The sequence below is a fragment of the Artemia franciscana genome, chromosome 2 (assembly GCF_032884065.1).
Source record: "Artemia franciscana chromosome 2, ASM3288406v1, whole genome shotgun sequence".
NCBI classification, from domain to species: Eukaryota; Metazoa; Arthropoda; class Branchiopoda; order Anostraca; family Artemiidae; genus Artemia; species Artemia franciscana.
The window spans coordinates 55,052,171-55,078,064 of NC_088864.1; the positions used below are offsets into that span (position 1 = coordinate 55,052,171).

General features: G+C 35.7%; 1 protein-coding gene across 1 annotated transcript in view; it reads right to left on the reverse strand.

Moving 5' to 3' along the window:
• LOC136043789 (probable ATP-dependent RNA helicase spindle-E) overlaps positions 1-25,894 on the reverse strand; it is a 129,743-nt gene that overhangs the window by 101,563 nt on the left and 2,286 nt on the right. Inside the window, exons 2-4 of the mRNA XM_065728706.1 lie at positions 22,036-22,254; positions 10,700-10,894; positions 3,486-3,686 (exon numbers count right to left, since the gene is read on the reverse strand). Coding sequence (XP_065584778.1) covers positions 3,486-3,686; positions 10,700-10,894; positions 22,036-22,254 — 615 coding nt within the window. The remainder of the gene's footprint in view (positions 1-3,485; positions 3,687-10,699; positions 10,895-22,035; positions 22,255-25,894) is intronic.

Genomic DNA, 25,894 nt, shown 5'->3' on the forward strand with positions numbered 1-25,894 from the left:
ATTACCATGCTGGCTTCCACCCAAAAATTCAAAACCCTAATCTCTCTGGTTCCCTGATTCTCACAGCCTGAACAGCATAAAATTCTATTATTAAGTAATTTTATCTATATTAAGCAACAAACTAAGCTAAGTATGAACAAAGTAAGGTTAAACTAATATTGCTAAAAAAGGAATTTTTAAAGAACTTATTAAAAGATATTTATATAGTGTATTAGGGTTAAACTGAAAAAAGTTCCAATTTGAGAACTCACAGTCCACTTCTTTAGGCTTAGCAAACTCAAAAATTTGCGAAGATTATTGGTGTCATAACAGATGAGCGTGTCATGGGAATAGGGGTAAGATCAACCACTTTCCGCCATCTATATTATATCTCGAAGCACCCTGTGTGTTGCACAGTTCCGCCACACGTGGCACGGTCCCACCCCACTTGCCGGACCTGGCACACTTCCACAATGCTTGGCACGCACCATCAAGTGTACACGATTTCTGGGTGTCGCCAACCAATCATCTACACTATAAACGATTTGTGAATGTCGCCGATTTCACAAATGATTTATGAATTTCACGATCGTGAATCATCTACGTTATAAACTGAATTTTCCCTTATAATGGTAAAGCGCTCGGTCATCTTCAGAACTGGGCATCTTTGGGGTTGAAGGCGACACTACTTTATATACAAAAAGGAAACAGCTGTGTTACCTACATAAGCAGGCTCTGCACATTTAGTTAGGAAAATTCATTCTCCTAACAGCATATATTCAGAGCCGACAAAAAACTATTAGTTTTATGGTCCCTATTCAAGTTTCTGTTATGCTATTTGTCTGCAGTCCAACTGTTTTAATATTCCAACACAAGATTGCAACATTGCTTTCATTCAACAACTGATATTCAGGTTTAGCTATCTACTAAAGTACACTTTTGAAATTTGCTAAATATTTTTTCATAGAAACCCACGTAGGATAATTGGTTGAAAATCGATGAAAAAAGAAAAAACCTTTTTTATGCAATTTTGTATTATTCCATATAAACAACAAGAGCTAAGAGCTCATATGGCACTTGTGACGAGGCAAGAAGAGCTAAGAGCCAAGAGCTCATATGGTATGAGCTCTAACAAAATTCTAAGAATCAATAGATTCATTTAAAAGGAAGATCAGACGCTTAATCCCGGTCGGGATTTAAAATAAGAGCTCTGAGTCACGATGTCCTTCTAAATATCAAATTCATTAAAATCCGATCACCCACTCGTAAGTTATAAATATCTCATTTTTTCTAATTTTTCCTCTCCCTTTAGCCCCCCAGATGGTCGAATCTGGGAAAACGAATTTATCAAGTCAATTTGTGCAGCTCCCTGACACGCCTACCAATTTTCATCGTCTTAGCACGTCCAGAAGCACCAAACTCGCCAAAGCACTGAACGCCTCCCCCCAACTCCCCCAAAGAGAGCGAATCAAGTACGGTCACCGCAATCACATATCTACGACATTTGCTTATTCTATCCACCAAGCTTCATCCCGATTCCTCCACTCTAAGTGTTTTCCAAGATTTCCGATTTCCCCTCCAACTCCCCCCAATGTCAACAGATCTGTGCATCAGTGTGCATCAAGTGCTTATAACAAACCTGTGCATCAGTGAGCTAAAGTTCCCACAATCCTACGATCGCGTTATTCCTAAGATTAAATACCCAAATTCCAGTGATGCGCTCCGGCCCATATCAATAAATCCAAAAATAGCCAAAGTGACAGAGTTGTTCATATCAGTGCGCCTATGCACATTTATCAGGGAGTTGTTCATATCAGTCTTCACCGTTAAACATTGTTTATAACGAGACAAACAACTCAAACAAACTTTTGATACTATTACCTTGAGCGATCTGAATTTTGACGAAGATCATCTGGAATTGTTTGACATTCACAAGGTGAAACCAGTTCCACTTGATTTGTTAGCAATTTATAAGACAAAATAAATTCTTGGTTAGATTGACATATTACTCAGCACTTCTAACAATTTTTTACTTCTTGTTTTCATTTATTATTACTGATGATTAAAATTAAATTACGACAATTATCATTTACTGAGGGCGATCGAATTCAAAATTGTGATAGTTTTGTTTTCTATCACTACCAAACTAATATTTTCCCAATAGCTAAAATTAACCTGCGAATATAATAGCGTATAACTACAAAAATAAACAGTAGCGTATAGTCTTGTCAGATTAGAAAAATACCCCCCCCCCCCACTCACACACACACACACACACAAATAATTCCGAATTTCTCCACTGCTACTAATAAATACACGAAAGAAAGTAATTGTTAAAGTAAATCACAGCCCCTTAATACCCCCCCCCCCACAAAAAAAAAATCTAAATTTAAAAATTGAGAAAATTGAGAATCTTATAAAGTGTATTCAAAATAAAGTGCCCCCATTCAATTTTTTGGGGGGGGGGCAAATTTGTAGTTTTTCTCAAACCTTTCAACAAAACACCGAAAAATGTATTTTCAATGAAAATATCGCCAAAAACATTAATTTCCAAAATCTAGGGTTGCCAAAGAATTTAGGCTACTGATAAATCTAGGGTTCCAAATGTAATATGTAAAAATTTATTAATTTTTATATCTATTTTCTAATAGCCGACAAAGCGCTAAATCTTCAACAGTTCGGATGAATGTTTACTAATATATTTTTTATTTGAAGACTATCGAATTCAAGGCTGAGTTTTTTTGTTTTGTTTTTTTTGCACCGCTTAAAACTAATATTTTTCCCCTAGCTCAGATTAATATGAAAATACAGTAGCGTACAAACTGCAAAAATAAATCTTAGCGTGTAGTCTTGTCAGGATTAGGAAAAATTACTTTGCCCCCCCCCCCCCAACATAATTCCGATGGTCTTCAACCGCTAGTAATAAATAAACGAAAGAAAGTAATTTCAAAGTAAATAACGGCCACTTAATGTTTATCCCCCAAAGAAATAGAAAAATTGAAATTCCAAAACCGAAAAAATTGAAATTTTATAATATATTTTTCAAAATGCAGGGAAGGGGCAAATTTGAAGTTTCTTTTCAAATTTGTTAACTAAACTAAAAAATTTTTGAATTAAAATCGAATAGTTGTGGGCATGAAGTCATGGCTAATTGTAGAAACAGCCAAGACAGATAATCACTCCAATTGAGTGAGAGTCAATTCTGGCATTAACCCCCCTTTATTAGGATTGTATAAAAATGATGTTTTGTTCATTTGTAAATAGATTTGTAAATGAAAAAGGTATTTTCCCAAAAAAGCTATTTTCCAAGATCTAGAGTTGCATAAAAATTTATTGACGTCCATGACGCATGACGTCCATGACGTCCTACTGCATATGAATTCTTTTTTGTCTATTACAATTAAATTAATAGGTTTATTATTAAAAAATTTCATTTTCTTTTCAATCATTACCAAAATAATATTTTGGCCATGGCTATGATTGTTTAAAAAATATAAAAGCCAAACCTTCACAGTTCGATTTGTTTTCAAAAGGAGTTTCACTACAATCAGAAGGAAATCAATTTCAACGTCGCGTTCATGTACTTCATCAATAATTAAATGGGTTATCTTCCCAAATGACTTTTTCTTAACAAGCGTTTCCAATATAACACCCGTTGTGACATACGTTATCCTCGTATCTTCACAGGCCTTTTTATCCAAAGCAACCTACAAAAAAAGGATGATTAAAAGGGCAATAAAATAGACATGCTGTTTGCAGCATCATTTGGGATCGTGTTTTAGAACTCATTAAGGTTTAGGGCTAGAAGATTCCGCCCCAAAAATTAAAAAGGGCAATAAAATAGACGCGCTGTTTGCAGCATCATTTGGGATTGTGTTTTAGAATTGATTCAGGTTTAGGGCTAGAAGATTCCGCCTCAAAAATTTTCAGTAAGAAAATATGATTCACATTTCCTTGGTTTTAGCAAAAATTAAATTTTGTTAGGCGGTAGGTTAATCTTCTGGTGTATTTATACGAAATATTTTTTTAAGAGGACAAAATTTAGCCAAGCATTTAAGAAAGACAACAGAAAATACTAATACTTTTATTGCTTTTAACAGCCAACAGTAGCACCAACCTATCTGACACCAACATACCTGCACGTTGTCTTTTCTACTCCAAATTTCTTTAGACTTTCATTTATTATTGTCTCCCATAAAGTTGCAGTTTCCTTGAAATCATGTCGTATTATATTTTCCTGACAAATTTGGGAACGTCCTACTTTTCGTACGGATTCAACAGAACAATCATTTTAATTATAAAACAAATTTTGAGCATTTCGAAAAGAGCCTGAAGTTCCTCGAAGATGGTGCATTGTCCAATAAAAATTGCACCATTGAAATTGCAATTGTCACAAGCTATTGGTGGGAGGTTTATTCTTCCCCACCCTGAAAAACAAGGATAATCGTATTTTGCATGGATAGCACTGATGTGTTTCGCTTTTTCCAGTGCCAGTAGACTACTGGAAATAGTAGAGTACTGTACAGTACAGTAGTACAGTAGTACTGTACTGTACAGTACAGTAGAGTACTGGAAATTCAAAGAAAGAAGGCTAATGACTCAACCTTTTATTTGTTTCTTATAAAAATCTTCAGGGACTGACAATCTTAGTAGGCTATGATGCAGTTTTTTCTGTGTTTTTTTTTCTCTTTTTGTGTGTTTTCCCGGTATGATTAATTGACTTTCGAAAATTGTAGCTAGCTTTTTTTATCAGTTAAAATTTTTTATTTTTTTATTGGGCTAACAGAAAGGAAAGGATCTAATACCTCCCTCCGGAAAGATGGTCAAAAAGCAGGAATTTTGATAATCAGTCATCCTTCATTTTTAACACGTGACCTAACCATCTTAGGCAGAAAACACTCAAAGCCAGATATTTCTTCCGTGTTAAGTAATACACAAGGACACTTAGAGACAAAACTTCATATGATGCTAAAAATCTTCCTTTACCGAAAATCCACTTAATAAGGATATATATAAGGGGGAGGGGGTTCTCCACTCCCAGAAAAAAAACTAAAAAGTGGTGATTAAGTCATAATTTTCTAGTGTTTTGATCTCTCTCCAAGCGATTAAAATCCCTTTTATTCTTTGAGAGAAGAAAATTCGTTCTCCAGCACAAGTAACAGAGACAAAAACAAAGCCTTAGATATGACGTACTGTTGATTTAAAAAAAGACCTAGTGAAGTAAGTAAAAAGACCCAGTAAAGACGTAGTTTGTAAAAAAAAATGACCTAGTGAAGTAAGATATTTGGGTACAATTGTTTATGAAAAAATATCGTCTAGAAATTATTTGCGTAACTTTTCTTCAAAATTACCTGAAAATATCAGCATAAATTTCAGATTGAATCATTATCTACCCGGTTATGTACTGAAAAATAATTTTTCTTTTGATCATCTGATTGTACCTCTATTGGGGTGTTCTATTTCTTGAGTTCTTGCAAATCATTAAAAGGAATTCGTTGCAAAACCAACCCACCGAATTAATTTTTAACCTCTCATTAATTACCTCATTACCTCTTAATAGCCCTTAATAACCTCTCATTAATCATTAACTGAGGCTTTAATTGTTAAAACCTCAGTTTTAAATTAAGTTTTATCTGAAGAGAATCAGGGATTTTCGACGAATAGATTTACTTTTGATCTTTGAATGGGATATAATAAAAAAAACAAGTTTTTTTTAAATGAAAGTAAGGAGCGACATTAAAACTTAAAACGAACAGAAATTACTCCGTATATGAAAGGGGCTTTTCCTCCTCGACACCCCGCTCCTTACGCTAAAGTTTTTTATTGTTTTAAAAAGTAGAGTTGCGAGAAAGAATCAAACTTTAGCGCAAGGAGCGGGGTGTCGAGGAGGAAAAGCCCCTTTCATATACCGAGTAATTTCTGTTCGTTTTAAGTTTTAATGTCGCTCCTTACTTTCATTTAAAAAAAACTTGTTTTTTTTTATTTAATTTCTGAAAGTTTTTGAATTAATGCATGTCTGATTTTGGCTCTCAGTACATAAATTACTAAAATGAAATTTGCATATTAATTCTTTTTTTGGCTAAATGGCTTTCTCTTAGTTTTGATCAGACGATTTTGAGAAATAAGGGGTGGGGAAGGAGGTCTAGTTGCCTTCCAATTTTTCGGTTACTCAAAAAGGCAACTAGATCTTTTAATTTTTAACGAACGTTTTTATTAGTAAAAAAAAAAAATAGTAACTTAAGAATTAACTTACGTAACAAACGTACATAACTTACGTAACTTACGTTACGTTTTATCCCAATTCTTTAAGAATGACCCCTGAATCAGAAAGGCCGTAGAATAAATAGTTGAAATTATTTAAAAATGTTTTAGCATAAAGAGCGAAGTATTTATCTCCTCCTAAATACCTCGCTCTTTATGCTAAAGCATTTTTAGAACCCTTCATATGCGTAATAATCTCTGTTCGTTTTAAGTTTTAATGCTTCTCCTTACTTTCAATTGAAAAAACTTTTTCATGTTTATATTTTCATTGTTTTTTTTTTTATAGTAATGCTAGAAAGTCCTGCGCCCTTTTCATTGAATTTCTCTTCCCCCATGAAATACTCCTCCAAGGAAAGATCCTCCCATATATCCCCCTCCCCTGAACCCCACACCCAAACCAAAAAAATCCCCCTGATAACATCAGTACACTTCCCAGTAGCCATTACTGTATGTAAACATTGGTCAAAGTTTGTAACTTGCAGCCCCTCCCCCAGGGACTGTGGGGGGTAAGTCATCCCCAAAGACATAGTTATTATGGTTTTCGACTATGCGGAACAAAATGGCTATCTCAAAATTTTGATCCGTTGACTTTGGGAAAAAAATGAGCGTGGGAGGGGGCCTAGGTGCCCTCCAATTTTTTTGGTCACTTAAAAAGGGCACTAGAACTTTTCATTTCCGTTAGAATGAGCCCTCTTTCAAAACTCTAGGACCACTTGGTCGATACGATGACCCCTGGAAAAAAAAAAAAAAAAAAAAAAACAAAAAACAAACAAACAAATAAACACGTACCCGTGATTTGTCTTCTGGCAAAAAATACGAAATTCCACATTTTTGTAGATTGGACCTTGGAATTTTTTCTATAGGGTTCTCTGATACGCTGAATGCGATGGTGTAATTTTCGTTAAGATCCTATGACTTTTAGGGGGTGTTACCCCCTATTTTCCAAAATAAGGCAAATTTTCTCAGGCTCGTAACTTTTGATGACAAAGACTAAATTTGATGAAACTTATATATTTAAAATCAGCATAAAAATCCGATTCTTTTGATATATCTTTTAGTATCGAAATTCCGTTTTTTAGAGTTTCGTTTACTATTGAGCCGGGTCGCTCCTTACTACAGTTCGTTACCACGAACTGTTTGATATAATCTGTTCAAACAGTTCGTAGTAAGGAACGACCCGGCTCAATAGTAACCAGAACTCTAAAAATGGAATTTTGATACCAATAGTTACATCAAAAGAATCGCATTTTGACGCTGATTTTAAATATATAAGTTTCATCAAGATCAGTTATACCCATCAAAACTACGAGCCTGAGAAAATTTGCCTCATTTTAGAAAATAGGGGGAAACACCCCCTAAAAGTCATAAAATCTTAACGAAAATCACACAATCAGATTCAGCGTATCAGAGAACCTTATTGTAGAAGTTTCAAGCTCCTATCTACAAAAATGTGGAATTTCGCATTTTTTGCATGAAGACAAATCACGGATGCGTGTTTATTTGCTTTTTTGTTTGTCTTTTTGTTTTTTTCCCAGGGGTGATCGTATCGACTGAGTGGTCCTAGAATGTTGCGAGAGGGCTCATTCTAACGGAAATTAAAAGTTCTAGTGCCCTTTTTAAGTGACCAAAAATTGGAGGGCACCTAGGCCCCCTCACACGCTCATTTTTTCCCAAAAGTCACCGGATAAAAATTCTGAGAGCAATTTTATTTCACCAAGTCAAAAAAACCTAATAACTATGTCTTTGGGGACGACTTACTCCCCCGCAGTCCCCGTGGGAGGGGCTGCAAGTTACAAACTTTGACCTGTGTTTACATATAGTAATGGTTACTGGGAAGTGTACAGACGTTTTCAGGGGGATTTTTTTGGTTTAGGGGGGAGAGTTGAGGGGGGGGTTCGTGGGAGGATATCTCCATGGAGAAACTGCTTATGGGGAAGAGAATTTCAACGAAGGGGGCGCAGGATTTTCTAGCATTATTTGAAAAAACAATGAAAAAATAAATATGAGATGTTTTTTCTACTGAAAGTAAGGAGCAGGATTAAAACTTAAAATGAATATAAATTATTACGCATATGAGGGGTTTACCTCCTCGTTATATCTCATTCATTACGCTAAAGTATTTTTAGTAATTTCAACTATTTATTCTACAGCCTTTGTGATTCAGATGTCATTCTTAAGGAATTGGGACAAAATTTAAGCTTCAGTGTGAAGAGCGAGGTATCGACGAAAGGTTGAACCCCCTCATATACGCAACAAAAACATACGAATATAGAAGTTCGTTACGTGAGTTAATTCGTAAGTTACGTATATTTTTTACCAATGAAAACGTTTGTAAAAAATTAAAAGTTCTAGTTGCTTTTTTAAGTAATCAAAAATTTGGAGGGCAACTAGGCCTCCTCCCTTGCTCCTTTTTTCTCAAAATCTTCCTAAAATTTTCAAAATTGCAATTAATTAATATGCAAATTTCGTTTTAATTATTTATGTGCGGAGAGCCAAGATCAAAACATCCATTAATTCAAAAACGTCTAGAAATTAAATAAAAAAACAAGTTTTTTTTTAAATGAAAGAAAGGAGCAACATTAAAACTTAAAACGAACAGAAATTACTCCGTATATGAAAGGGGCTTTTCCTCCTCAACGCCCCGCTCTTTACGCTAAAGTTTCTTACTGTTTTAAAAATAGAGTTAAGACAAAGAGTCAAACAATAGCGTAAAGAGCGACGCGTTGAGGAGGAAAAGCCACTTTCATATACGGAGTAATTTCTGTTCGTTTTAAGTTTTAATGTTGCTCCTTACTTTCATTTAAAAAAACTTGTTTTTTTTTATTTAATCACAAATAGTGGCAGAGTCTGTCGGACGAACGACATAGAGATAAAAAAAAAACCAGTAGCGTATAGTCTTGTTATGATTAGAATACTTACTTTGTCTCCCCCTCCCCCCAGGTAACTCTGACAGTCTTTGCTGCTAATAATAAACAGATTTAATACAGTAATTATAAAAGTAAATCCCAGTCAGTTAATTCTCCCCCCCCCCCCAAATAAAAAGAAGACCTTGTTTGAAAGTTTCATCTCAATCCTCGTGTTGCGACACAAAAACGGTTGACTTACCAAAACACGGATAAAATTCGTCACAAATTTAATAAAACCTACCAACCGTATGATGAGAAAGATTCACTGAGTAGAATGGCTTCAGGTACCCGGTGTACCAATTCACATGATTGTTTTCAGAGCTAAATATTTACATACTTGAAACCTGTCCACTACAATACATTATCTCTGAGGGAGTGGTGACCCCTTAAGCTAGATGTAGCAAAGGAACTAACATGGTTTTGTGCTATTTTGGCCTCAGTTGGCTTTATGCTACCATGAATTATTAGTAGCAGCAGTAATGTTTATTCAGTTTTATGTTTGATGTATTTAATTTCAAGAATTATTTGGGAACTTCTAACTGAACTAATTGCAAATTTCAATGCTTTTCATGCGTTTTCTCCAATCTACAGTTTAGATAAAATTTCCTGTCTATTGGTGGATCTGAATTCCGGAATACAATATAGAGTGCCACACAGGTTACTGCGAATTTCTGCTGGATGGAAGGTTTAATTATTTGAAGAATAATTACACAGTGCCCCGAAAGTCATAGCGTATTTGCGTAGAATCGGATGCTTTATGTCTTTTTGGGAGACTTATTTGTTAGGCATGGAGAAACAATAAAAAAAATGTTCTATAAGCAGATAAAGCGACTAATGCAACAGAAATACACAGTAGCATATAGAACATCTTGGCTACTCAAAAGTTAGTCATTGCACCTTTTAACAATAAATTTTTCTGAGTAGTTGAGGACGAGATAAGAAAAGATCATGAAAGTCTCTTGGTGACTTTGAACAACTATAGCCGATCGCGGGTCTTTCATGAACACCGGCGACGGGCCTTTCAAATGTCTGCCTTATCAGCTTTCGATATGGTCCACACCCAAGAATTCAAGGGGCATGGGATATCCTTCAGGGGAAAGGGGTGTTGGAGCATTTGTGAAATAAAATTCTGAGATGAAAGTTCACCTTAGCTGCAGATTGTAAAAGTTGCTATGTGACATCCACCCGGCAACCACTTTTTAGACTTTTTGAGTACCACCATTCTAATATACAGCTAAAAGCCACCTTCTTCCCACGACTAGCGCATAACATCAGAAAATTGACGGTGCCATGAGTGTTACTGAAGAGAAAGGTCGGACACATTCAAATTCAGAAGAAAAAAAATCAGGAATTTAACTGGAGAATAAACATATGAAAGGATTATAACTTTTATAACGAAATTATACTCAAGTTTGTAACATGTGTTCATACCAAATGATATGTTGTTGCGTTTACATGGCTTTGACAGAAAAAAGACTGAGCAACTGATGAATCAAAACAAGTTCGATGATTGTTGCATAAATAAAGCTAAAAGGCAAAAGAAAATTTCATACTTGATACCCAACAACTTTGCCAAGATCCCATTTTCTTTCATCACAAACCCGCTCAGCTATACTAAGGGCAGCGACACGTCTCGGTTGTGTAACAAAAATATTGCAGAAGCTTCTTTTCTCGTAACAGTCATCTAATATATACTGAGGCACTTGGGTGGTCTTACCACAACCAGTAAATCCTTCCACAATCACAACCTGAAAAAAGAAGGGAATTAAAGCCGAAAAATAATAATAACACAAATTATAAACAGAGGATTGCATTTAAATTTGACCCATTCGACTATGCGGGACAAATCTTACCAAAATTCAAGGAAAATATAGAACCCCAAATTTTTTTTTTACTTTTTTTTCTAAAAAAGACCGTGAACGTAGTTTCAGAATCCTAAGTGAGTTCAGAGAAAATACCACCCTCCCCTCGCAAAGAAAAAGATTTTAACCATGTGCACAAAAGAACACGCTATTATCCGAAAAAATAATAGGCACATTGTTTAGAGAATAGCAGTTGGCCAGCCAACTGCTATCATAGTTGCAGTTGACTGATGAGCACGAGATAAAATCGTATTAGGATTAAATTTTTGGTCCAAGAGTAGTTTCTTTAGAACTAAAAGAAAGGTGAACAAATCACACTTGTTATTCTTAAAATTTCAAAAGTTCTTCCAGTTCTAGGACACTCACATAGTAGAGAGTGCCTGTGAACACAACAAACAGAACAGCACATATCACTATGAAAAGATAGTTTCAGCATTAAATGGCTGAAACATTAAATGGCTGAAGCATTAAATGGCTGAAACATTCAGCATTAAATGGCTGAAACATTAGCTAGTTTCAGCATTAATTTCAGCATTAAATGGCTAGTGCTTCATCAAGCTTTCCTATGGATGATTCTGACATTTGGAAAAAAGTGAGCCCAACTAATTTATGGTATTTTCACAAAGCTTTGCTGAGTTTGAGAAAGATATTACACTGGTAGTGGAAAATGAACTTGACTTTAAGACCATTTACTGTTTGTTTATCCTATAGCTCAGCAAAGGATGGCCTTAACTGCTACAATTCGCCTCTAAAGAGAACAGACAATCCATTAGGCTATTCTCAAAAAGGAGAGGTATCCTTTAGCATAATATCAGGAGTAATCCTCATATGCCCCCAGCTTGTGTGCAAGTAGCCTACGCTTTTCAAGTATTTTCTTATGTAGACTGAAGTTCTCGGACAAATATGCACTTGAATAGTTCGAAGAATAGTGACAGCAATTACAATATGTATGTATGTATGCATCAATTTATTGCCCATCATAAATTCAAAATACAACACTGATGGAGCATAAAGAAAGAAAAGGGAAATAAACAAATAAATTTTGACAAATGCAAAAAAAGCCAAAACAAAGAAGAACTGACAGGAAAAGAAATACAAATAAGACGATTACTTGTACGACCAGACATATTATCAACGAAGGGCAATTTCAGCGGTGCCTTCACCAATAATCTGCCTGTGATATCTCTCGTTTTTTTTCTGCATTGCGGACACTGGACTAGCAACTCCATACCCCGAGGATACGGAGCTCTTGTTAGTCCAGGGAAATAGCCGTAGCAAATATTTCGCTTACTTGTAGAAACACTTAATATCTCCGTATATCCCAAATATTTGAAGCGGTAAGAAGAGACTAAAATGGTACAAAGGCGAGTAGATGCGGAACAGCAAATGTATTATAAACGCTAGCTAAGATACGGTAATTAAATTTAATCTTTAACGCAGCTAGTAAACTGTAAGCATCCCTAGATTTTCTGGCAAAGAAGAATCTTTCAAAAGTTAACGCGTGGCACGAAGATTTGGCCCAGTCGGTACACCAAGATAAGTCAGTGTATCTTGTGCTTTAATAAAATATTCACCTAACGGAACATTTGTCGGGCAATCTGAACGCTGATTGAACACCAGAAACTCAGTCTTACTCTTATTAAATCGAAGACCGATTCGTTTTTACTCCCGAGAAAACGAATCGGTCGAGAATTCAAAAATTTTCCTCAATTCCAAAGGCTGTTCTACCAATAAAAAGGATGTCATCAGCATATTTAGCTAGCGAAACATCAATACCTTAAAATATACATGTGGTCAGACCGTTCTGTTGTGGCACAGTGACAGTATTATTAAACAGGAGCGGAGAAGTAACAGCGCCCTGTCTAATACCCTTTTTTTACTGGAATTGAAAGAGTGAGTTCCACCATACCAGGTGAGATGGTGACCTTAACTCTGGGATTTAGCTTTTTCTACACATCACGTATCGATTTGATGACAGAAACATTAACTCCACGCTCATAAGCAGTCAATAATATATGCGGATGTATACCCGTGTCGAAAGCTCTAGATACGTCTAACCCAGCAAAATATAATACCACATTGTTTTCATGAGCATGTAGAAGAAAATTAGCAATCAAATGGTGAACATGGTCGTGGCCTACTCCTTTCTTGAAGCCGAATTGCTGATTAAATTTTAGAAACTCTAAATCCACTGAAATAAGCATGTAGGATTAGATTCCCTCCTTTTCAATTTGATTCTCAATACAGCTTAAGTCTACTTTTTGCTATTTAATCCATGGCTTCATTTATTTAACTGAAGAAAACCTGACCAAGGGATACGAAAATGAGTAGCTAATTAACGTGCAGACAATGTCGGTCCTATCCCATCAAGACGTGCATTAGTCATTCGTCGGTTTTAGCATTAATTGGCCAACCTTACTTTAAAGAGTTAAACTAAGATTTAGGAGGAAGGTGGGAATATAATGGGGAATACATATAAATCTTAGAATTTAATATAACAAGCTTCTCGAGGACATAAATCAAGATACTTTAAGTTTCTTGAAGAAATAATCCACACAAGTTCCATGAACAAAATCAGCATGCAACATGTTTCACGAAGAAAACACCAACAGGCATCATTTTACAAGGAAAATAAAAAATCCAAATACATTAAGTTTCACGAAAGAATTAAACAGCATTCAACAAGTTTCACAAAGAAAATATCCAGATAAATTAAGTTTCAGGAACAAAAATCAGTACGCAAAAAGTGAAAAGAACCAGTTTCACGAGGAGAAAAACCTATCTACAAGTTTCAAGAAGAGAAAAATCAATATGCGTCAAGTTTCGTGAAGAATAAATAAAAATCTAAGAAGTTTCCCGAAGATATAAACCAAGATAAATTAAGTTTCTTGAAGAAATAACCCGTATGGAACAAGTTTCACGAACAAAAACCAACATGCATCATGTTTCACGAAGAAAAAACAACGTGCAAAGAGTTTCACGAAGAAAAATATCATAGTAAATTAAGTTTCACGAAAGAATAAATCAACATACAGCAATTCTCACGAAGAAAAATATCACGAAAAATTAAGTTTCATGGACAAAAAATAGGCACGCAACAAGTTCCATGAACAAAACCAATTTTACAAGGAGAAAAATTAATGTACAAGTTTCGCGAGAGGCGGCAATTGCTAGGCGTCAACAGAAGAAACGTTATTGGGAATTTTACTTTAAGTTTAAATGATCGTTTCTAGTGTAAACGGTTTTTTTTTGTAGGATAATGTCTGTAAATGCTTTACTTGTCATAGTGCAAGCAAGAGGGTGCCATATGCTAGCCACTGAATTCCAGAGACTGGTAATTGCCATGGAACATTGCAATCTAAAAATGAAATGGCAAGTTTCGGCTGTTCAAATAGAAACAATGGTCATTTTTAGTTTATAAAGCTGTTGTTTTTAGGAAAATGTGTGAAAATGCTTTAGTTTTGATAATGTGCGCCAGAGGGTGGCATAGTTTGGCACAGTGACGTGAATTTATATAGTGTATGATGTTAAGGGCGGCTTGCAAGAATATGAACAATCGAACTTAAAACATATTTTTAACAAGAAAACATCCAGAAAATGTCTTGTGAATGATGAGGGGTGCCAGAGGGTGCCAGTAGGACAGTATTAGTGTGTCACGGTGGTGCGAATTGAAATGTTGTATCACGGAGGGTTGGCTTGTGAGAACATGAACCGATGGATTTAATGCATAATTGTATAGAGGAAAATATCTGGAAAGTGTCTTAGGAGTGCTCAGGGGGTCCTAGACTGTGTCAGAGGAGAATTCACAGCGTGACACGGTGGCATGAATTGAGATTGTGTATTATGTTTAGGGTGGCTTGCAAAAATATAAAACTGGATTTAATGCATGATTTTTAACAAGAAAATATCTCAAAAATGTCTCAAAAATGACGAGGAGTGCTAGAAGGTGCAAGAGGGCCAGTCAAAGCGTGACACAGTGGCGTGAATCCAGATGGCGTATCACGTGGGAGGGGGGGGCTCGCAAAAAGATAAACCATGAAACATGAAGTTCCATGAACAAAACCAGTTTCACAAAGAGAAAAACAACAGCAACAATTTTCATGAAGAAACAAAAATATAACAAGCTTATAAAAGACAAAAATCAAGATACATTAAGTTTCTTGAAGAAATAATCCACAAGAAACAAGTTTCATGAACAAAATCAGCATGCAACATGTTTCAAGAAGAAAACACCAACAGGCATCATTTTCCAAGAAGAATACAAAAAAATCAATATGCAGCAAGTTTCATGAAGAAGAAATAAAAATATAACAAGTTTCTCGAAGACATAAACCAAGACATATTAAGTTTCTTGAAGAAACAATCCGCGTGGAACAAGTTTCACGAACAAAAATCAACACGCATCATGTTTCACGAAGAGAAAAAAACATGCAACAAGTTTCACGAAGAAAAATATCATAATAGATTAAGTTTCACAAAAGAATAAATCAAAAGAAAACAAGTTTCACGAAGAAAGATATCACGATAAATTAAGTTTCATGAACAAAAATCAGCACGCAAAAAGTTCCATGAACAAAACCGGTTTTACGAGGAGAAAAATAAATGTACAAATTTTGCGAGAGACATCAATTGCTAGGCGTCAACAGAAGAAACACTATTAGGAATTTTACTTTAAATTTAAATGATCGTTTCCAGTGTAAACGGCTGTTTTTGTAGGAGAATGTCTGTAAATGCTTTACTTGTGATAATGCACGCCATAGGGTGTCATATGCTAGCCATTGAGTGCCACCGACTAGGAATTACCATGAAACATTGCAATCTAACAATGAAATGGCAAGTTTCCACAGCTCAAATGAAAACGATGGCCATTTTTAGTTTATAAAGTTGTTTTTCTAGCAAAATATATGAAAATGCTTTACGTATAATAATGTGCGCGGGAGGGTGGCATAGTGTGACACAGTGCCGTCAACTGATGTGGTGTATCATGTTGAGGGTGGCTTGCAAAAACATGAACCATTAGATTTAAAACCTATTTTTAACACGAAAATATCTGGAAAATGTCTTAAGAATGACGAGGGAAGTGCCAGAGGAACAGTAATAGTGTGACATGTTGGTGTGAATTGACAGGGTGTATCACGGAGGGTTGGCTTGCGAAAACATGAACCAAAGAATTTAATGCATGATTGTTAACAATAAAACATATGGAAAGTGTTTTAGGAATACTGGGGGGAGGTGCTAGACTGTGTCAGAGGATGGGTCATAGTGTGGCACAGAGGTGTGATTTGAGATCATGTACTTTGTTTAGGGTGGCTTGCAAAAATATGAGCCGATGGGTTTCATCTATGATTTTTAACAAGAAAATACCTAAAAAAAATGTCTTGGGAATGTTGAGAGGTTTTAGAGGGTGCCAGAGGGCTAGTCATAGTGTGAAACAGTGACGTGAATTGAGATGGTGTATCACGTTGGGGGTGGCTTGTTAAAACATGAACCAATGGATTTAATGTATAATTTGTAACAAGTGCCTGGAAAATATCTTAGGAATGATGAGCAGGTGGCAGAGTGAGCCAAGAAGTCCAGTAATGATGGGGCACGGTGGCGTTAATTGACATGGTATATCACTTTGGGGGTGGCTTGCGAAAATATGAACCAAAAGATTTAATATATGATTTTATACTGAAAAATATCTCGAAAATGACTTAGAAATGATGAAGGGATGCTAGAGAGTGCCGGAAGGGCAGTCTCAGTCTGGCATGGTGGCGTGAACTGACATGGTGTATCAGAGAGGGTCGGCTTGCGAACACATGACACATTGGATTTAAATCATATTTTTATCATGAAAATATCTGGAAAATGTCTTAGGAATGATGAAAGGGTGCTATAGGGTGCCAGAGAGCCAGTAATAGTTTGACACAGTGGCGTGAATTGAGGTAGTGTATCATGGAGGGTTGGCTTGGGAAAACACGAACCACTGGATAAAATGCATGATTTTTAACAAGAAAACACCCAGAAAATGCCTTAAGAATAATGAAGGGGTGCCAAAGAGTGCAAGGGGGCCAGTAATCGTGTGGCACGGTGGTGTGAATTGACATGGTGTATAATGGAAGGTTGGTTTGCGAAAACATGAACCAATAGATTTACTGCGTGATTTTTATAAAAACATCTGGAAAAAGCCATGGGAATGGCAATATGCATTACTGGGATGCCACAGGACAGCCACATATTGCCAAGGTGGCTTGAATTGCTTAAAATAACATGTTCTACAGCTTAAAGTTAAGGTGGGATGTGTTAAAAGAACTTTTGAGCTGGTGGGGGGGACTGAAATATAACACCGAGTCAAAAAATTAGGTATGCTCATTAAGAACTCTCAGAAATAACGCTAATATTAATTTAAATTTATTTCTAATAACAGACACATTCTGGCACTAGTTGCTATGGGGTGGGACAGCCACATATTATCACGGTGACGAGAAATATGCATAGTCTTGGCTCAAAAACGCGGCATTTTCATTAAGACCTTTGAGAAACAACTCTTAATGAGGCTTAAATTTACTTCTAATAACAAGCCTCCCCTCTGAAACTAGTTGCTAAGGGATGGCCGTCACGGTGGCGTAAGATATGCATAGTCTTGGCTCAAAGAAACATTTTCATTAAAACCTCTCAGAAATAACCGACTGCAAAAAATGTGTCTCTTCTCTTGCAGCTGCGCCTGAAGAGCAATAGAGAAGATGGATTTTCATTTATACCTCTCAGAAATACCTCTTCATATGGCTTAAATTTATTTCTAATATCAACCCTCCCTCTGGAATTGGTTGCTAGGGGGCGGGCCAGCCACATATTGTCAAGGTGCTGTGAAATATGCATACTTGGCTCAAACAAATGTGGAATTTTCATTGAAACCTCTCAGAAACAACCGAGTGCAAAAAAAATGTGTCTCTTTTTTCTTGCATGTGCGTCTAATAGAGCAATAGAAACGATACATTTTCATTAAGACCTCTCAGAAATACCTCTTACTATGACTTAAATTTATCTCTAATATCAACCCTCCATCCCTCCCCTCCCTGGAATTGGTTGCTAGGGTTCCACCTTTCTTTAATTTATGGTTTTTCTGCTTATACTTTATCCTTTATAAGTTTTTTTTCATGTTTGGCTTTTTCATTTGTTGTGTTTTAACAGTGTTTTAGTGTTGCTTTTTCAATGTTTTAATAGTGCTTGTAAATCTGTTTTTATTAATAAAATTTGTAGGTAGAAAAGCCTAGGGGAGAGGGGGGCGAAACCGTAAGTGGTTGAAACCGTACATTGGACCTCTCGTCCAAAGTCCTTGAACTTATCCATTCAGAAAATCGCCGCTAGATGTCATTCATGTTGCGCACATTGGAAGCATCAGTGAACTTGAGACTGACGAAGAATTTTCTCCAGGAAATTTTGTGCTTGTGAGGTTTATAGTGGGAAAGAAACCAAACACCGCTGTTTACTATATTGGTGAGACTGGAAAAGTGAGTGGCAGATTAATTAAAATAAAGTACCTCCGCAAATCTAGCGAAAAGTTCATCTTCCCAAAATGTCCCGATTGCGCAGAAACTGATTTTCACGATATAATTATGAAGCTGCCAACTCCTTTTGCTGCCGGAGGGACAGGGCGAGCAGTCAAAGGGTTTGTATTTGGGTGTGACTTGTCTCGCTATGCTATAAAATAATGATGTGAAGTGCTAGAAAATGCCTTTAGGGTTCTTTTGACATTCCAGTAAACTCTGCTACTTTTATATTATCTGAATACACTGTTTGAATCGTTAATTAATAGATGTCCAGAAATGCTTCGCATGTGTCTGATGTCGTCCCACGGTGCGTTCAACTTCGGACGCTTGAAGAGGTCATACGTTTTTGAGTCTCATTGAGAAATGACTTGACGGAGGTCATTGAAAAAAATTCCTAAGAAAGATGAATAAATAAGCTTTCTGAACATATAAAAAGCGAAGTTTATATCTTTAGAAGAACCTAAATTGGGGTCAAAAACCTAAGATCGTACGGTTTGGCCCCCCTCTACCCTATATTCTTTAGATTTCTTGTTCCAGGATAAAACTTCAACACGCAATCATTTACACATAGATAACATATTTTATCTATAGAATTTCATCTTTTACAATAGAATTAGAAGAGGATAAGAAACTTCATTTCTGGATGTTCTTCTTCTAAAAAACGAAAATAGTCTGGATTTAAAATTTACAGAAAACCTACTAGCAATAATAGATTTTAGTCGTTCTTCTCTGGTCATGCTCGCCAAGTAAACATAGGTTTAATCATATCTTTAACTGACCGCATTTTTAGAATTTGTTCTCCAAAATTTATTCAGGGGGAATTATTGTTGTTAAAAAGAAATTTTAATAAGTAACCATTATCCAGGTTGATTAATTGACCAGACTTTTTAGAAAAGAAGGAAAAAATGTCTATAATTTTCTAACGATATTCCAGAAACAACAGAAAAGAAAGGTGTTTTTTGTTCTTTACCATATGCTCCAGGGCTGAGTGAAAAACTTAAAAGAATTCTACAAAATAATAGTCTAAAGGTAGCTTTAAGAGGTAGTAATACTTCGGCTAGTTTTTTAAATTCTGGAAAGGATCGAACTTCCGTAGAGCAGCAAAGTGGGGTTTATAAAATCCCATGTAACTGTGGAAGCTCTTATGCAGGACATACTAACCAGAATTTAAAAATGAGATTAACACAACATCATAATTCTATTTCATCGTCCTTAAAGCAAAATTTCAGGATTTCACATCAGCTTTATTGGAACATATTTATAATTATCCAAATCATTTTGTTTTGTTTGAAAATGTTTCTTTGATTTCTAAGGACCAAGGTTTAAAGCAAATTTTCAGGGAAACAATTGAAATTAAAAAAAAACATTATTCAAGAATAATTCCATAAACAGAGATAAAGGTGAATTTGGATTGAATTCAATCTATGATAATTTACTGAGGTCAGATAAAGTGTGTCTCACCTCACCTAAGAGCTATGACCTCTGTCCACCTGATTTGTCAGATAAATCTAATGAACCTGAACCGAAAAAGTTAAGGAGATTTGCTTCTGTTGTTGCATTGAAAAAAATAAGAGCAATAAACTATATGTAATTAGTTTATTGGGTATAAATTTTGTTTGTTTTAATTGATGTCTTTTAGTTTTACTGCTGATGATGAACACTGTATATGTGTTCGAAATATCCAGGTAAAAAATTTTATATATGTTCACTGTCGATTAAAAGGTTTCAGCCCTATTTTGAACTGTTATACTTTAATCATTTACACAATAGAATATATAAAGCCAATGCTACGTAACATCTCGCTGATTCAGTAGCTAACTTAACCTGTCTAGGTCACATTAGAAAATTAATAGCGCTGTTACAACTAGCTGCATCTAATAGACCAAAAATCAATAGCATTGGGATGCTCGTGTGCTCTCATTTCGAAAGGGTTGGAAACATGTCAACAATTTAATCATTCTAGTAAGCACCACAATGGATTCTCCTTGTGTTCAATAGGTTATCATGTAGAAAGTATTCCCCAAATCATAATATTAGAAAGGCTTTCGTAGTCACCTGTCTAGCGCTCCATTGCATGGCAGCCCTATCTCTTTTGAATCCTAATACGGACAAAAAATCTTTAGAATTCAAAGATTCCCTGAGAAAAAAAAAAGAAAAACGCCTCGAAAGAAAATAAAATCTCTAAAAGTATTATGTAATAATCCATGTGTGCATTGTCATTACATAGCACCCCACATAGGTGTCCTCAAAGTTACAAGTGGGGGTCCTCTCAGGCCCTGAAGAAACAAGTCACGCTAGATTGCGTCACATCCCGCACCGTCATTACGTAACACCCACGTGGGTGTCCCCCTCAGTTACAGCCGAGGATCCCCCGTTTGACATAATGGACTCTTAACAAGTCCTATTACATAGCAAGCAAACCTCATTATGTAACAACCAAAAGTAAACAAAACCCATAGCATCTGCTGGGTGGAATTGCTTGCTTGGACCCCCTGGTGAAATTGGATGCTAGGGGCCCCAGGTGGGGTTGGTTGCTAGACCCCCAATGTAATTACTCGCTAGGGAGCCCCCCGTTGGAATTGGTTGCTAGGGTCCGACATCTTGAAGGGTCCACACTAGCAGGCTCCTGATGTTTTTTTCCTCGCCCTTGTCGGTTTTTGAACAATCAAAGAAACTATTACGTAATTAACACCTACATCTCAAGGAAAACATTCTCTATTACATAAAATGCACCTTGATCTCGAAGAAAACATTCCCTAGTACGTAATATGCACCTACGTCTTGCCCTGAGGGAATAGCCGTTAAACCTTCTTCGTCATCTTAAATCATTAAAATGAGAAAAGAATAGCAGCTACAGGCATCCTTAAAATTACTGAAGGGATACTACTAGCAAAAGCCTCACACGGTTAAAAGCTTTAACAACACACAATTAAAACGGGAGTTGATTAGCTGTGTATTTTGCTTTCTTGCAGCTTATTTCTTTAAATAAAGAACACCCCCTTCCCCAGCAGCCTTCCAAAAGAACACCACTAAGGACCTCACCACATACATTGGGGATACATAATACATATTATTAATAATAAATCCACATACATTGGATTTAGTTTAAATTTGAATTTTTCCTTTCTTTTTTTTCTTTTTTTTGATTAGCGTCTCTAATGCTTCTCCTAATATGCTTATGGGCTATTTTTTTCGTTTTTTAGGCTAGATGTTTGTTTTTGTTTGTTTTTAGGCTAGTTTTTTTTTCATTGGTAAAATTTTTCGGATATGAAGCCGAAGTACTAGGACTCCTATTATTATTTGTATTAAAAAGTTCTTTTCTGTCTCATTAAAATATTGTTTCCATTTTTTAATATATCTTCATTACAATTGTAAATGGAAAGGCAATGTGGCCTAAAAGATTATTTACAAAAATGCAAGTGCACACTTGTATGTTTTAGGCATCACTTTCAAATTTGAAGTTATGACTATTAGATAAACTCTAGAAAAAATTACCTGGTTCTTACTGACTGCAGATAAAATCGGCTCTTTTTGCTTAAAAATTTCAAGTTTCTCTGATTCAGGGTTTCTTATTCCAAAATCATAGTTATTGTACACTCTTGAGGAATTCTCTTCTTCGAAATCTTCATCTACCTCCAAGCAAGAGACTGAAACAAACTCAGAAACGGCTTCCATAGCAGTATTTTCATAACGAGTAGAATCAGTCCTTCGATCCTAGAACACAAATGTACAAGAAAGTTACTTTGATATCTCTTTTGTTCCTCTTCTTTTAAGGATACAAAGAATTTAATTTTCTTGAAAACATGGTTTTCCTCGCCCTAATTTAACAGTGCATTCAGCAAACCAACTAGCTCTGGCAGACTCAACACGGGGGTTAATATGTCAATTTGATTTGTTATGTTTGGAAACGTGATTAAATCATTATTTTTGAAGTGACCCCTATGATGCGAGTATTATTCCTAATGATACAAGTCATTTATTGTAAGGCAGACAACTTATGCAGTTTAAGACTAACAGTCAAGGGGTCTACATATTTTCAAAATCTAAATACACACGGTTAAGGTCTAAATAAGCAGTGGGCCCCATGCAGTCCACTAACGTTCAAGGTGCAGACAGTAAACCCTTTTAAAAAGAGGCAAAATGTTAACATAATTTGTTCTTTTTAATAAAGAAATAAAAAAAAAACAAGTTTTCTCAACTGAAAGTAAGAAGTAATGTTAAAACTTAAAATGTACAAAAATTATTGCATACATAAGGTGGTTGCCCATTCCCTGACCATTGCTCTTTACGCTAAAGTTTTAAAGTTATTTAAAAACACTTCTCATCAAAGAAATATGACGAAACAATCTTGGAGGGAATGTGTAGCCTCCCTCATATATAGAATAATTTCTGTTCGTTTTGCGTTTTAATGTTGCTCCTTACTTTCAGTTGAAAAACCTGTTTTTCTTATTGAATTTCTGGTTGTTTTTCAAATCAAGTCAGCAAATTCCCCTACCCTCCCCCGTGTAAAATTTTCCCTTGAAAATTCCATCGGAAATTTTACTCGGCATGGAAGTTGTCTTGGTGGAAATCCCTCTCCTCCAGACAGAAATCTCCCCTTCATAAACTATTCCATATATTTCCCAATAACAAATACTTAATGTGAAAAACGGGCAAATTGCGCAACTTAAAGCCTTTCCCTCAGGAAGGCTAGTGATGGCTATGGATATGAATCACTACCAAGCATAATTTTTTTGTCAGGTGGAGACAAGATTGAAAGGATGGTCGCAAGAAATCATACCAGCCCGTGACTCTAAAAGTTGGTAGTTATTCCTCATTTCTGGTACAAACAACAGATGGGGCAACCATGGATCTTGCATGGGATCCAGTGAACCAGATAATAGCCAGATTACGACTGAAAGAAATACTGTCCAACATTTTCGTCATGCTGTTTACACACCAACAAGAGTGGCAACATATGCTGATAAGGACTTCTTCTACACTGATCTATAGAGTTCAGAAATGCTCCAAATGAGACTTCCTGATTTTAGCATGTGATTGGGAACAATCAGGCTTACCCAACAGACCCCAATGTTCATGATATTGTTGGTTCGTTCACTTACTTCCAGTGGTGCTCCAATGGGATAGACTACCCCGGTTTGCAGTATTCTATAGCTTCATCATCACCATCACCTTGTTCGAGTGCAAACCCTCTCAATGGCTAACTTGGCGCTCAAATGTTGGATCTACAGCTGCCCAAATTTATCACATATTAATCCGTCAACATTGGCGCTCCTCATTTATCAATTCTGGAGCTTATAGAGGAGCGTGCCCTGGCTCAAAACCTAGAACTTATCATACACTTATAGATGCAAAGATATTTCTGAAGTTGAGCAAGAGGAAAAGACACCCCCCAAAAAGGAAGTTAGACATGGATAAACTAAAAATATAAACAATGAAAGAATACTTCTGCCTGAAATTTCAAGACCAGTTTGCAGGCCTGACAGACTGTGATGAAGGTCCCATCACCCTATGGAAACAATTTCAGGACAACATTGAAGAGATGTTATCAGCTATGCTCCTGCAAAGCCAATGGTAAATTATATGTCAGGGAAAACGGTAAAGCTAATTGAGGTTAGATGACAGGCATCAATTCCAGTAAAAAAAAAGTTTCTATGTAAAGAGACCAAAACCAGTCTATGTCAGGAGAGCCAACAGTTCTCAGATGAGGTTGCTTTAGAAATAGAAAAAAAAACATCCAAAAATAAGGACGCAGTAGTTCCTCGAATTTGAAGTACTGTAGTAGAGAAAAAAAAAACAAATTAAAAAGGTTCAATTTTTTATACAGAGCTAGAGCTTTTTTAATTGAGTGGATTTGTATTAAGGAAAACTAAACGGAATATGCAAATAGTTGGTAGACCTTCAATTAGAAAACCCAAAAATAAGGACACAGTAGTTCCTTGAATTTGAAGTACTAAAGTACAGAAAAAAAAATTAAAAGATTCAAATTTTTATACAGAGTGAGAGCTTTTTTAATTGAGTGGATCTGTATTAAGGAAGACTAAACAGAATATGCAAATAATTGATAGACTTTTAATTGAAAACATCCAAAAATAGGGACACAGTAGTTCCTTGAATTTGAAGTACTGCAGTAGAGAAAAAAAAAACAAATTAAAAAGGTTCAAATTTGTATACAGAACGAGAGCTTTTTAATTGAGTGAATTTGTATTAAGGAAAACTAAATGGAATAAGTAAATATTTAGTAGACGAACTTTTATATATATATATATATATATATATATATATATATATATATATATATATATATATATATATATATATATATATATATATATATATGTGTGTGTGTGTGTGTGTGTTTTATTGTTAAATTGCTAAATAAAAATGTTGCCAACTATGTTCAAATGTCACAGGAAATTGTCTCAGGAGAACTTACTGCTGGAAATCTTGCCCAGAGATTAGCATTGAACTTTTATGTACTGCTACCCTTTCAGACATTCTCTGAATCTCAAACTCATATTGAACTACCTCTAGTTTCTTAATTTGTTTGTTTTGTTTAAACTACCATTTCCAAAATTTTCAAAACTCACCCCCCCCCCCTATTAAATAGATTCCTGTCCCTACCTGCCCAATTACTTTTTTCAAAAGATAATCCCAAAGAGTAATGATGCATTAGCAACTTTTCTTCACAATGAAAAAATAAAACTTTTGCTTTCTTGAGCTTGGAGGAGAAGTTCTACTCCAAACTCTCAGTCATGCCAAGTTTAGTGGAATAATAGCTTTCATTACCAGATCTTTTTTTCAGAATTTTCATTTCCATTAATGGCTTGAAATATAATCCATACCTCAGTTTTATATTGCTCTAATTTTTCTTATGTGTTATTGTGATAAATAAACTATTCCTATTGTTTATTGCATGAATCATACTGTGGAGTTCAGGCTGGACCAGATAGGAGAGCTTGAAGGACGGTAGACATGATTCGTTGCCAAGTAGGGTCAAGCAAATACTGGACCTTTGTGGCCTTTTGGAGATATTGGGGTGTGGAGGCAATAGACCTTGATCCAGGGATTGTGGGTTCACCCCATCATAATAATAATAATTATAAGAACATCTGTGCTTGTTAAGGTTCTTGAAAGGATGTCAATTTTGCAGTTATCCAGCATCTTGAAGCAAATAATCTCTTGCACAGGTTGCAGTATGCTTTTGTTCTGGAAGATCTATTAATGCTAATCATCCAAAATTGTATAAGTATACTACTAAGTTACTTAGATAGAGATGCCTGCTGGCATGATTCTGCTTGAATTTTCTTAGTTGTTTGACAAACAATTTGCAGTCAATCTGTATGCACCCAGG